This window comes from Talpa occidentalis, unplaced genomic scaffold (genome assembly GCF_014898055.3).
Source record: "Talpa occidentalis isolate TD23 unplaced genomic scaffold, MPIMG_talOcc4v2.1 talOcc4.9, whole genome shotgun sequence".
NCBI classification, from domain to species: domain Eukaryota; kingdom Metazoa; phylum Chordata; class Mammalia; order Eulipotyphla; family Talpidae; genus Talpa; species Talpa occidentalis.
The window spans coordinates 19,050,234-19,064,894 of record NW_023605305.1 but is presented as its reverse complement, the minus strand read 5'-3'; the positions used below and the strand labels follow the sequence as shown (position 1 = coordinate 19,064,894).

Below are 14,661 nucleotides of genomic sequence, written 5' to 3'. Positions count from 1 at the left end.
GCCTAAAGGCCTTAGGGGGAAGTTAAGAGGGGCTAAGGAAGTCAATCTTGGGGACTCCCAGGATCAGCTCCTGGCTTGGGGGATTGGAGGTTTGGGGGATTGGATGCCACCTTCTTAATGCCACCCTTGTTGCCTGTTGCCTAGCACCCACAGCAAACAGTGCTGCTGGCAGTCCCTGGCCCTTCCTCCCTCAGCTCCCCTCTGACTGGCAGCAGCTGTCAAATGACCAGCAGCTGAGGCTTTGCCAACCTCCTCCCCTGGAATATTTCAGGGGTAAGTCAGAAAATAACCAGCAGCCTCCAAAACCCGACTTTTTCTCCCGTATACCTTACAAGGGTGTATTGGGCTGCCCTGGGTGTTAATCTCGCACCCCCTTGTTTAGACAGAGAGATATAAATACACAGCCTCAGGCAGCACACTAAGATACATGGATTAATGAACACAAGGTCAGGCCCTGTCACAGAGGACCCTCCATAGTGAAATGTCTGCTTATGAGCCCCACAACCACACTCACACTTACCAGCAGCCCCCAGTCACTCACAAGCACACAATCTCACCCAAGACCACTCATAGGCACACAATCCCACACAGGACCACACACATGTAGGGTCCCAACTGGTGGCCACACAGACACTCTCCAGACCAAATGATCAGCACACACAATTGCTCCCACAATTGTACAATCATACATCCGCATGCCCACACACAGATATGCAATCCACAGCCATCACACAGGACTGCGCCGGCACACAATCCCACATTGTCCCCCTCCACAACCTGCCGAGGGGCACATACATACAGCTGACAGTGGGCACACTGATCACAACACACAACCCACACATATCTAGTAGGGTGAAAGGGTGACCCTGCCCCCACCCCGACTCACCAGGCCTCTGATTAAGCACACACCAAGCCCCTGACTCGTGAGATGCACCGCATTCTTCTGGGATGGAGTCAAAGAACTTCCCAGACAGAAAGCTAAGCGGGGAAAGACATCAGAAGGGAAAGTGCCGAGGCCCAGATCTGGGCAGGCGCCCCTCGAGCCCCAACTTTCAGCTCTGAAGTCTGGCCCTGGTGGCTAAAGCCGTGGGGGAGGGGCGTGCCTCGGGCGGGATGACAGGTGGCAGTGAGACCCCAGGACACCTCCCGAGTGGAGGCACGGAGCGGAGTTGAACGTGGACCCAGTCTCCTGGGCCTGAGTCCCTCCCACGTCCTTCCCTAACCCAGGACCAGCTCCCGGGCTCGCAGCGTCCCCGACGCGCAAGGTGCGGCCTTCATCCCCCTCCCCCACCTTCGCGACAGCTGCGGGCCGCGCTCCCCCCACGGCGCGGGTGGGGATCCCGGGCGCCGAGCGCGGTCAGCACACCCCGACTCTTGCCGGGCGGGCGATGCTGAGTCCCTCTTCCAGTCCCCCCAACAGCCGCCTCCCCCCCCCCCCCCGGGGAGAGGGCAGTGGGGGAGGACGTGCCCTCCTGCGGCTGCAGAGCCTCCCCCCCACCCGGCCTCCACTCACACCCCCGCCCCCGGAGCTGGCGCCCTGGGGGGAAAGGTGGAAAGAAAGAAGGTTCGGGAAGCTCTCGGCCAGCGGGTTTGGGAGACGCCCGCGAGCACCCCACCCCCGCCGGCAGGTCCCGGGAGGGGCGGCTCTCCCCGCCCCGGGCCGCGCACCGCTCCCTCCTCCCGCGGGCAGGAGCCGGGCCAAGTGGGCGCGCCCGGCCCGGGCCGCGGGATCCGGTGTCGGCTGCAGCTGGCGGTGCGGCGGGCGCGGCGGGCGGCCCGCGGGGCTGGCTATTAATAACGCGGCCGCCGAGCCCGGGTCGCGCAGCCATGGCCAGCCCGGAGCCCCGGCGCGGCGGGGACGGCGCCGCCCAGGCCGCGAGGTAGGACGGTCCAGGGCCCGTGTCGCCTCCCCCTTGGGGAGGGGGTGCGGGATGGTTCCCTTCCCCCACCGCGAGCACCTTTCGCCGGGCTGGGGGCAGTGGTCCTGTCTCGGGGTGGGGCACCGGGCGGAGCCACCAGGCGGAGGGAAATCGGGGAGCTGAAGACCCAGGGTGCTGCCACCTCCGTTTGTCTGTGACTTTTTATAATATCCCCCCTCAGTCCCCGGCCTGTGGGAGCATTAACCCTTTCAGACTAGCGGGCATCAATAGTCAAATGCCATTTGGCCCATAATGGCCAAAGATGCCCCTAGTTTTCTTTCATTCCTCACCCCAAATGTCAAGTGGAGATGGAGGCCTCCAGTTGCTGAATTGTCTGAGGGGAAGACACTTGGTGCAAGCTGGACTTGTGCCAGGTTGGAGTTAAGAGTCTGTTCAGGCAGCCTGTTCTCTCCTGCCTGGGTCTGGGCTGGGTGGGGGAGGGCAACTGTCCATGACCAGCAGGAGGGCCTGGGCTTGGCAGGGCCCTGAGCAGAGGCCCACTCCCATCCCTCCACACTGTCACCTTAACCACTGGTTAAGGGAAGGGACCTGTGGCTGACCGGCTTGGGGTGAGGGGGGAGTATTTCAGTCCCAAGTCACTGTGGCCCTGGGACTTCTCAATATACCAAGAGGTGGAGGTGCAAATAACACACCCCACACCCCTTCACTGTCACATGTGGCACCCAGCTGAGCAGAGTCTTACACTCACCTACAGGGCCAGACACACACCAGCTCAGGCCTGCACTGTGTCACAGACACCCGCAGCCACAGTCCTGAGGAGGAGTTGGGAGTGACTGGAGTCCTCTGGGGACAAGGACAGAGTGGCAGAGGCAGGCTGCAGGGGCTCAGGAGCCTGTGGGCAGGAGTCACAATTGAGCTGCCTCTCTTGCCCCTCGGCCTCCCATAATTTACTTTCCCCCCAGCTCCTTCAGGAGAGGCAACTGTGTGAGGGCAGCATCTCGCAGAGACCTGGCACTGCGGCTGGGGTGGCTGAGGCAACACCGTGTGTGGTGACAGAGCCTGAAGTCAGGAGGCCTGAGTTCTACTTCCAGCTTTGCCACTCGACCTTGGGCGTTTCCTCCTTGGATCCCAGTCGGGTTCTGCCTGCCATCCCCAGAGCCCCACCCTGCGATCTGGAGAGAATAACTATACTTGTTCCGAGGAAACCCCCTGTCAGGGCAGACAGACCTCACACTTCTGTCTTGCATAGCACCTCGTGTGAAGGTGAGGTGCACACCAAGAGCTGGGAGAACACAAGACTGCAGGTTTTCTGGAAAATACTTCACCAAGGAGATGAGGTTTGGGAAGGACTTGAAGGATAAATAGAAATTTTTCAGGTAAATAGAAATATATTTTGGATGCCATGTACCAAGCTCTGCTGTACATGCCAAGGTCATTTTCTGCTTGTAGATCTCGTGGGTACCCTAAGAGGAGACCAGCAAATAGGAGCTCCCACTCTGAGGCTACACTGTCCACTAGTCCAGGATGCATCACTTAGGAATTACGGAACCTCTGTTTGTACGTGGGTTTCCTCGTCTATGAAATGAGGATAGTAAGGGAGCACAATATAGATAAGCCTTCATGGAAAATGCTTAGGACAGCTGCCGAAGTATAAAGCTGTACACCTGAAACTTATGCAATATAATACATCAATGTTCCATCAACTAAAAACAATTTTAAAACAAAAAATAAAAGGCTTAGACTACTGCCGGGGCAGTTAGGTGACAGCAGAGTGGGGAGCTCGCAGGAGCACGATGTGCGGGTTGTCTGCTGGGAAAGCAGGGGCTCTGCTGAGTATCAAGAGGGACTCTGGCTCACCGAGCAGGTGCATCCTTCCTGCCGCCAGGAGCTCTGCCTCTGGCAGCACAAGGCTGTTCTCTAGTCAGGGGTACACTGACCTGTATTTTCTCAGCTGGATCTGCTAGACACTGTGGGCTAGGAACAGGAGGTATATAAAGTTACCATATGTTTTGGATTGTCAAGCACCGGGGCCTACTGTGAGATGAGGCTAAAAAGGTATGTTGGGGCCACGTCTTCAAAGGCCTTGAATCTATATGAAGCCGTTGGTTCCCTGTGGGTGAAGTGAAGAAAGATGCCTTACTTGGTGTTGTAACAAGCCAGCAGCTGTAGCTAGAGAATAGACTGGGCTGAGGAGGAAGGAGGAGGAGATGGTGTATTGGAAGGCTGGTACAGAAATGCAGGTAACAGATGCCTTGGACTAGGGCCCTGGCAGTGGGATGGACATGTTTTTCTGAGATACAAAGGTCAGTTTTCGGCTGACTATACAGGGGAAGAGAGGGAAAGTGGTCTGAAAATTCTTTGCTTAGGCAACCTGGTGTATGGTGATGTGTTTCTCTGAGCTGGAGAATACAGATACAAGCTGGGGGAGGATGATTAGGGGGCAGTTGAGTTTGAGGTGCCAAGCAACATCAGGTAACCATATCAGAAAGTAGTTCCTTTCTAGTAAAGTGACATGAACCCACTAGATGATTACTGAAGTTGTCTTCAAACTTTTTTTGGTGTAGATGCTGGGTTACATGAGGCCGCTTTCCAGAGGGTCACCATGAGATGAAGAAAGGGAAGCCAGGGTTTCTTGGATATTAGGGAGGAGGACAGAGTACAAAATAATTTAGAATAGAAATAATCTATGGGGCCTCCCTGGTGGCTCAGGGATTAAAGACAGCACTATCAAGCTATCGCAGCCACTGCAGCACAAGTTCGATCCCAGCCCACCAGGGAGCAATCCACATGATGCAGCAGACCTCTCCTGTCTCGCCTGCTGCTCCCCTCAGCAGTTTATTTCAGTCAGTCTGCCTGTTCTGCTCCCCACTCTCTCTGGTGAATCCTCTCACCCCTGTACCTCTGGCTTACACCCCAGTTCTTGTACACATAAATAAATAAATCTTTAAAAATAATAATCTTTGTTGGGAATTTGGAGTTAAGATATAGAGCTTAACACCTGGACACAAGTAGGCTTGAGCAAATTACTTAGTCTCAGCTTCCTGACCTGTAAAATGGGGAAAATACATATAACTACCTCATAGAATTATGAGGATAAAATGAGTTGATAAGTGTGAGTATTTAGAATAGGGGCCGGTATATACAAAACCTCGGTAAATGTAATTTATCATGATTTTTTTTTTTTAAAGATTTATTTATTTATTTATTTATTTATACAAGCACTGGGTACAGTCAGAAGTGCGGGAGGGTGAGAGGATTCACCAGAGCCAGAGTGGGGAACAGAACAGGCAGAGTGACGAAATACACTGCTGAGGGGAGCAGTGGGCGCAACAGGAGAGGTCTGCACACCATGTGGGACCCTCGCCGGTGGCCTGGGATCAAACCAGCGCTGCAGAGGCTGCGGGCAGCTTCACAGCCCAGTGCTCAACCACTGTGCCATCAGGGGAGGCCCGTAATTTATCATGATTTACACAGTATTTTATGTTGCCAAGGAATTGCCCAGAGATCCAAGGTAGGTAAGACACATTTGAAACAGGAAAGATGAGGGCCTCCCTGGTGGCACAGGAGTTAAAGACAGAGCTATCAAGCTATCCCTATCCTCTGCAGCACAAGTTCGATCCCCCACATGGTACAGCAGACCTCTCCTGCCTCCTCCACTGCTCCCCTCAGCAGTACATTTAAGTAGATCCATCTGTTCTGCTCCCCACTCTGTCTCTGGTGAATCCTCTCACCCTCTGTACCTCTGGCCTATATACCAGTTCTTGTATGCATAAATAAATAAATCTTAGGGCCTCTCTGGTGGCGCAAGAGGTTAAGACGCAACCTATGAAGCTGTCCACAGCTGCTGTAGCACAAGTTTGATCCCCAGCCAGGGAGCAATCCACATGGCACAACAGACCTCTCCTGTCTTGCCCGCTGCTCCCCTCAGCAGTGTATTTCAGGCAATCTGCCTGTTCTGTTTCCCACTCTGTCTCTGGTGAATCCTTTCACCGCCCACACCTCTGGCCTGCACCCCAGTTCTTATATGCATAAATAAATCTTTAAAAAAAAAGAAATCTTAAAAAAAATAAAGAACTTACATAAAAAATAAGTTAGATTCTAGAAAGAACCAAATCTAGGTAAAAATTGCAGCAAAGGCTTACCTCAATAGTAGAATTTTCTCGTGGCCATGGGAACAAATAGTGGTGGCTCGGGTGTGCATTTCCTGTCCTTAGGGTAAGCAGAGACAAGACATTGGCATTGTGGGCATATCATCAGGGGAGCTAAGCAATGGGCTCTACGGGGACAGATCAATGGAAAGGAGGGAGCAGACCCATGCCCTCTGAGAAGTGAGAACCTGATGTAATCTAGGCTTGTGGTCTAATGGCTCCTATCACCCACCATTCTGGGATTGTGGCTGCCCTCTTACTTTAAATCATTTCTTTTGCAGGGAAACACGAGCAGAGGCCGATTCTCTCCTTCAGCAGAACCCTGAGTCCATGAATGAGGCAGGGACCGTCAACCCTGAAGTTACTCTATCTTTTGAAGGAAACTTGAACTTGGAGGACATTCTCTATCTGGGGGACACAGATGACCTAGATGAGACATGGTATGTGGAAGAGACTGAGAAGCCTGGGGATACACTGTTTATTGAGGAGACCAGGCCGCCAGAGGAGGCTCTGTACGTGGAAGAACCCGTGAAGCCAGAGGAGACACCATTTGTGGAGGAGACTGTGAAGCCAGAGGAGATCGAGTTTGTGGAGAAGACACAGCATCGGGAGGAGACCGTGATGCCAGAGGAGACACAGTGTGTGGAGAAGACACGGCATGGGGAGGAGACCGTGAAGCCAGAGGAGACACTGTGTGTGGAGGAGACACAGGGTGTGGAGGAGGCTGGGAAGCTGAAGGAGACACTGTGTGTGGAAGAGACACAGCATGGGGAGAAGACTGTGAAGTGCGAGGAGATGGAGTCTGTAGAGGAGACTGTGAAGCCAGAGGAGACAGAGAATGCAGAGGAGACCGTGAAGCAGGAGACACAGGGTGGGGAGACCGTGAAGCCAGAGGAGACACAGCATGGGGAGAAGACTGTGAAGCCAGAGGAGACACAGCATGGGGAGGAGACCATGAAGCCAGGGGAGACAGAGAACACAGAGGAGACAGTGAAGCCAGAGGAGACACTGTGTGTGGAGGAGACACAGCATGGGGAGGAGACTGTGAAGCCAGAGAAGCAGTGTGTGGAAGAACCTGTGAAGCCAGAAGAGACCACAAGCCCAGAGAAGATTGTTTATGGGGGAGAGACGGCCACGAGCATGGAGGAAACTACCCCTGAGGAGAACCTCAGAACGGGGCCTAGCCCCAGCACTGAGGAGAGCCTGAGCATAGAGGACCTAGAGTTGCTCGAGGGTCGTTTTCAGGAGTGTATCCAAGCTGTGTCCCAGCTGGAAGAGGAGCGGGATCACCTCGTCCACGAGCTGGTGTTGCTCCGGGAACCAGCCCTACAGGAGGTGCAGCAAGTCCATCAGGACATCCTGACTGCCTACAAACTGCAGGCCCAAGCAGAGCTAGAGAGGGATGGATTAAGGGAGGAGATCCGGCTGGTCAAGCAGAAGCTGTTCAAAGTGACAAAGGAATGTGTGGCTTATCAATACCAGCTGGAGTGCCGCCAGCAGGATGTGGCCCAGTTTGCCGATTTCCGGGAAGTGCTGACTACTCGAGCGGCCCAGTTGTCAGAGGAACTGGCCCAGCTCAAGGACACCTACCTGAAACAGAAAGAGCAGTTACAGCAACAACTAGAGACACCTCCCAGTCAGAGCAATGGGCACTTGCTCCAGGAGAGCCGACGGCTCTCTGCCCAGTTTGAGAACCTCATGGCAGAGAACCGTCAGGGCCTGGAGGAAGAGTATGAACCTCAGCTGGTACGGCTCCTAGAGAGGAAAGAAGCTGCAGCCAAAGCGCTACAGAAAACCCAGGCTGAGATCCAGGAGATGAAGGAGGCTCTAAGACCACTGCAGGCAGAGGCCCAGCAGCTCCACTTGCAAAACAGAAACCTGGAGGACCAGATCACGCTTGTGAGGCAAAAACGTGATGAGGAGGTGCAGCAGTACAGGGTAGGCCCGCTGGGCAGGAGCGGAAGTGTGGTGTTTGAGCCTGGGGAAGGAAATGGTGACTGGTGTCAAGTGGTTTTTGGGTTGAGGATATGATCATATCCTCAAGAGTAAGTTATTCTTGGGGCCATTCACTCACTATTCACTTCATTCATTTAGGCCCGTGCTAGGGGTCGAGTCATCTGTACTCTGTACACACAGCGTGCTTGTACCAATTATCTCATTTGCTCCTCTCATTAGTTCTTTAAGTATTATTTTTTTAATAGATGAGGCAACTGAAGCTGAGTAAGAGTAATTTGACCCCTGGTCTGACCAGACCCAAACATTTTGGTGCTCTTTCCCAATTCTCAGTGACTTACACTTGGATTTATATAGAGCAGATTCATTCTCTCCCCTCCCCCAAGTCCACCCTCAAATCCCACTCATCTAATCTGTCTTGAAGTTTTCACCTTAATCTATAAATCTCTTCCTCATTTTGCTTTTTGGTGCATTTGTCACCATTTCACTTATATTCATGCTATTTTTGAGTAAGGACGAGCCAGTTCTCATCTCTTTTCAGAACAGAGTGGAGTATAAATATTAAGTGAATAAACAATTATGCCTCTCCCCCCCAGACTCAACTTCTGAAGTTTAGGGAGTGTTTTCCTTATCTCTGCCACTCAGGCTGCGTGCACATCAGCTAAGTGCTCAGGCAGTGAGGCCAAAATGTGGTGCCTTTCAGAGCAGTATTCTTCCCTTTTGAAACACTCATTATTCCTTTGGTCGTAACACTAAATGATTTTAAACTCTATATACATGTACTCTCCCCCACCCCATACCCTTTTTGTTGGTTCACAAGCTATTGGAAGGGCACTTACTGGTTTGATTTTTTTAAATAAATATTCTTAAATATTACATTTATAATTACAATTATGAATGTTAAAATCCAGGGGAGAAATAACATGTAACTTGAGAGGTACACGTTAAGAGTCACATGGAATAAATCAAAGCTTCATGGAAGAAGAGATCTTATTTGAGCTGGTATAGGCAATATCTAGACCAGTTTTAATCAACAGAAATAGAATACAAGCTATGTAATTTTAAAAAATGTCTAATAACCACATTAAGTAAGAGAAATAGGTGGAGGTAGTTTTATTTAACTCAACATACTCATAATTAGTAACTTGGCTACATGTGAAAGGTGCAAAGCTGAGAGTTGAACTATAAAGGTAGGTCAGAGTAGATCATATCAGACTTTGAAATCCAAAGTTAGGGAGTTTGTACTTCAGTCAGTCAGTTGCATCAATAGAGGTACTTAAATCCAGGAAGTAACATGATTGTCTCTAACTTCAGAAAAAGTACTAGTGGCAGTGTATATACAACGAGCTAGAGACCCAGAGACCTTGCTGGGGAGACATTAGGAAGCTACTGTAGCTAAGAGGAAACAATGACAATGGAATAAAAGGAAGGGAGAGAATGCTAGAACAAATGCAGAATAAATCTATTATTAAATGAATGGGTCAGACAGGTAAGAAATCAGAGGATGTTGAGATTCAGGCAAGGCTGGTGGTGCCATAAATAGGGAATTCTTTGAATTATAGTTTTCTGAGATAGAATTTTCCTTGGTGATTTTCATCACTATACTGGATTTATTTCAGATTTGATCATCTTTCCATGAAAAACACTTTTGATGAGTGTCTCCTATTGCTATACCATAAAGTTGGAATCAAGGTCTAAGGAGGTAACTTGATTACTTTTCAAGGGTATACTTCACTCTTGTTGTACACTTTTCTTTTTATCATCATCATCTTTGTTGTTCAGTCAAAAACTTTTTTTTTTTTTTAAGATTTTTATTTATTTATACAAGAACCAGGGTACAGGCCAGATGCCCGGGAGGACTCACCAGAGATAGAGCGGGGAGCAGAAAGGCAGACTGACAAAACTCAACAAATATTTTCTAAGTTTCAACTTTCTAAGTACCACACAGTGAATTATGTGCTGGCATGAGAGGAGAAATGGAGGATGGAGAGGTTCCTGCCCTCAAGCACATTACAGTCCAGGAAGGATACCAGATAAATTGAACATAAGGTGTTTCAGCAGAGCCTTGAAGAAGAAATTCATTAGACAGGCTAAGGGAAAATAATTCCAGGCAGAGGGAAGTTATAGAAAAGTATAAGAACTCTTATGGGAAGTGAGCTCTTGGCTAGGTAAGAAATATAAGTAGAGGTGAGACTAAAGAGGTTAATTGGGACCAGATTGTAAAGGGCATTATATATTTTTTAGGCCAGTAGTTTTAAAAAAATGGTTTTCTTCACAGCCACAGACCCTTTTTTCCAAACAGAATTTTAAATGAAATGCCAGCATCTAAAACAGCATTCGAATTTGGTCTCTTCCCTGGGGTTTCATGGAAAAGTTTAAAGACTAGTAAGGAATGTATGGATGTGAAAGCAATAAAGCAGTTGAGTATGAGTTCTGGGGGCCTCTCTGGTGGCGCAAGGGATTAAGTCTCAGCACTATGAAGCTATAGGCAGCCACTGCAGCCCAGGGAGCTGACCCACATGGCACAGCAGATCTCTTCTGTCTCACCCACTGCTCCCCTCAGCAGTGCATTCAGTACATCTGCCTGGCCTGTTCTGCTCCCCACTCTGTCTGGTGAATCCTCTCACCACCCCACACTCTGGCCTACACTCTAGCTCTTATATGCAAAAATAAACAAATCTTTAAAAAAAAAAAAAAAAAGGTATGAGCTCTAAGCCACTGTCAAGCCCTGGCTTTACCACTTCCTAACTTGGAAACTGTGGACAAATGACTTAACCTTTGGCTCAGTTCCCTCACATGTAAAATGGGATTAGTAACCATAAGGCTATTGCAAGGAATGAACTAGTTACTATTTGTGGAGCAGTGCCTGGCATATAGGCATAGACTCTGAAGTGGCAGTGTTGATTGAAATAGCCTGGAAAGACTAAAGACTGAGAAAATGAGACATGGGTGGTAAAATTGGTAGAAATTGGTGACTGGTTGCAGAGGTGGGGTGAGCAATTTGCTGAGAATGTCAGTTTTTAGCTTGACATTGGTAGACTAATGCTGAAATATGGATATGCTTGCTATCTTTTCTTTTCCCATGTAGAACTGGGTGTAGGCCAGAGGTCCAGGGGCGTGAGAGGATTCACCTGGGACTGTATGGGGAACAGAACCAGATCTACTGAAATACACTGCTGCAGGGAGCAGTGGGTGAGACAGGAGAGGTCTGCTGTGCATATGGGTTAGCTCCCTGGCCACAGTGGTGATAGCGCTGACTCAACACCTAGATGACCAGGGAGACCCTTGCTCTTGGTGCTTCACATTAGCAGGCATGATTTGTAGGATGCTGGGCATGCTAAGAACCAGGAACCTCCTAATTGGAGGTAAAAAATTAAGAAGATATATAATAGAATGTAGATTTAGGCGACGTAAGTGGCAGGAGCAAAGGCAGAGGTATGGGTCAAACTAGAGCCTACAGCAGCACTGTCTGGAAGTTACCATGCAAGCCAGATACAAAAGGTGAAATTAATATTTCACCCAGCATGTGTAAGTATATCATTCCGACATCTGAGGTATTTGGCTTTTTTTCCCCGATGCGGTCTTAGCAATTGGCTGTTTCTTACACTTACATCTCAGTTAGTACTAGTCATATTCCAATACTCAGTAGCCAAATATGGCTAGTGGCTTCCATACTGGACAGTGCAGACTAGTGGAAAACATTCATGATGAGTAATGGAGGTCTAGATAAAGGTTATGGCAGGGATTGGGGTGGTGGGTGTGAAACTAGAGGGATGCTGAAATGTCAGACTAAAGAAAATGGAAAGCCTTTGAAAGATTAAAAGCAGTTTATAGAAAGTTAATCTAGTGGCACTACACAGGATGAAGACTGAATGCCAGTGACTTAACAATTTTTCTCTTCCTTCTGATACCTCCTCCCTGACAGTCTATCACTGATGGGGCAGACTGCCTTCCCAAGCATGTACTTTTGTGCTTCACCAATTTAACAGGCTTGCTAAGTGAGGCTTGGGGAACTGGGACACAGATGTATGATGAGGTTTCCCTTCAGATGACACTCTTAGGTAAAGCTCACCTACCTCTGTGTGTGCTGCTAGAGCTAGGCACTAAAAAAAGGCCCTTTGACACTTTATTCAAGTTGAAATTCGGCAAGAGAATCAAACACTGTAGACTGATGTGCCACAGGTATATCGAGGATGACTCAGAGAACAAATTATTTAGAGCCTTCTAATAATAGCATGTACCCAAACTGGATTCCTATCTAGTTATTCTTCAAAATCCAAGGTGAAGTCATTGCCCCTTTAAAATAGACCTTCCAACTTCAACCCTCCCTTTCCCAATTCCGACTTCCAAAGGATCCATGCCAGCCAGAGACTGATTGCTGGCATCTTCCTTACCTCACTCTTCAGGCAGAGACAATTTACATATGACGTTATGGTAAATACTAAGTGGAGATTATCTGACTTCAAGAAGATTAAAATACAAAACTGTATTTATATTGTTTTCCTCAATCTTCTATGAACTTCTATAAACTGAACTCTCCTAGAATTCTATTAATATTTAATATTGCTTCCTCAGGGCTTCCCCGGTGGCGCAGCGGTTGAGCGCTGGGTTGCGAAGCTGCCCGCGGCCTCTGCGGCGCCGGTTCGATCCCCGGCTGCTCCCCGGCCACCGGAGGAGGGTCCCACATGGCGTGCAGACCTCTCCTGCCGCCCGCTGCTCCCCTCAGCAGTGTACTTTGGTCCTTCTGCCTGCTCTGCTCCCCGCTCTGGTGAATTCTCTCACCCTCCCGCGCTTCTGACTGTACCCAGTGCATGTATAAACAAAACAAACAAATAAATAAAAACATGCCTCTATTAAAAAAAAATAAATAAAAGAAAAAAAAATATTGCTTCCTCAAAGACTTGGTTTCTTAGGACATTATAAAAACTATCGTAACAGAAACAAACCTGCACAAAGAGCAAGAATTTTAACTAGATGAATAGCATCCCCTAACACTTTAAAACTCTGAAACTAAAGGTCCCTAAGTCCCTGCCCACCTTTTCCAGCATTCTATTAAGCTGTGATTAACAGATAAGCCTCCTTTCAAAAGCAATGTCATTTGGTCAAAACAACCTCTTAGAATCTGCTTCTTAATCTCAATACTGCTATCAAGGTTTAAAATGTACAAGAAAAGTACTTTATAGATAATAGACAAGTCAAGCTTTCACTGTCTCATTAGAAATGTTCTTGGCCCCTCTCATATAGGAACAGCTGGAAGAAATGGAAGAACGACAGAGGCAATTAAAAAGTGGGGTGCAACTCCAGGAACAGAAGAACAAAGAGATGGAGCAGCTAAGGATCAGCCTTGCTGAAGAGCTTGCAACTTATAAGTCAGTTTTGGTTGCTACCCAAATCTCACCTAACACCGGCTGAGGGGGTGGTAGGGAGGGTAGATAGTGCTCATTTAACAGCGACAAAGATGTCTTGGCAAACAATTATGTTCATCCATGGACAGATGGAAAATGGCTCTCTTTTCTTAAAGGGCTAAACTACCCAAGAGCCCGGAACAGGCTAAAGATCCCACTCCTCAGGCAGGTGGAATTGAGACACCATCTCAAGGTGATCTTTGTGGGTAACAAGAGTGTTGTTTGCATTGTTATTGCTTTCCTAACAATACTAATGCCTTAAAAAAATATTAAGTGTGTAACAAATAACAAGTCTAATGGCAAAGAAGTCATTTACGGAATAACACATCTCCAAGCATTCGGGATTCATTTAGAATGCTTCAATTTCTGGGACTCAAAATATGTCCTAGTTATCACCAGGAATTCTGTAAACAGGATGAAACATCTAAGCCCTGTGCATTCCTTACTTTCCTCACCCTTCCCCACCCCATTTGTTCTTCATAGTTTTCTTGGAATAGCAGACAAGGCAGTTATGCTACCTCAGACTGGCAAAGGAGGCGAAGGCTAAATTAATCTATAACCATAATTTAAAAAATACTGGAGGGTGGTGTTTATAGGCCAAGGAATGGGGTATAACTTATGTGAATTAAGAAACACACTTGGCCCATTAACTTTATATACCAATATGTTCTCATATTCTTTAAGTCCTATATTCTCTTAGATAAGGAAAACTAGGAATACAAAGGTCTGTGTCAAGTTATATACTAGACAAGTTATAGACAATAATAAATTTTTATTAATTTCCTAGTCAGTCTTACATCTTGGATATAAATTCACAAATAACTGTTAATTGAAACATTTCTTCACTTGCTAGGACTTTCTATCACTGTTTATGTAGGCTTAACTTATTTTATACTTACTATTTGGGAAAGTCATTCCTCATTATATGCAAATCAGACTCTATTTCTTCCCCAACATAGAATGCACTAACAAACTTGAAATTGAGTGTTAAACTTTATGCTTTGTTATTTCAAGTAACAGAAAGTATGAACTTATTCTTTTTTCTCTCAACCTTACAGGGGCTGTTTAGAAATGTATGGCCGAATATGTAACCCAGAAACAACAAAAAAACCTTCTTAACAAAGGATCACTAAATACCACATACTTTTTTTTCCAAATAGAGAAGGGAGTGCCAGGGAATTGGCAAGCAGTTCCTCGGGAAAGTTACAAGTATTGGCTGACCTGTTTTAAAAAGATTCTAGGCCTGGCTGGAGGCAGAACAGCACCAGTCTGCTC

At 47.9% G+C, this 14,661-nt stretch overlaps 1 protein-coding gene across 1 annotated transcript; it reads left to right on the top strand.

Moving 5' to 3' along the window:
• The first annotated feature begins 1,827 nt into the window (after positions 1-1,827).
• Positions 1,828-13,596, top strand: SYNC (syncoilin, intermediate filament protein). The gene is made up of 4 exons (XM_037499763.1): positions 1,828-1,880; positions 6,310-7,966; positions 13,226-13,350; positions 13,503-13,596. Exons 1-4 carry the CDS (start codon positions 1,828-1,830, stop codon positions 13,594-13,596), a joined length of 1,929 nt encoding a protein of 642 aa, XP_037355660.1.
• The last annotated feature ends 1,065 nt before the right edge of the window (positions 13,597-14,661 follow it).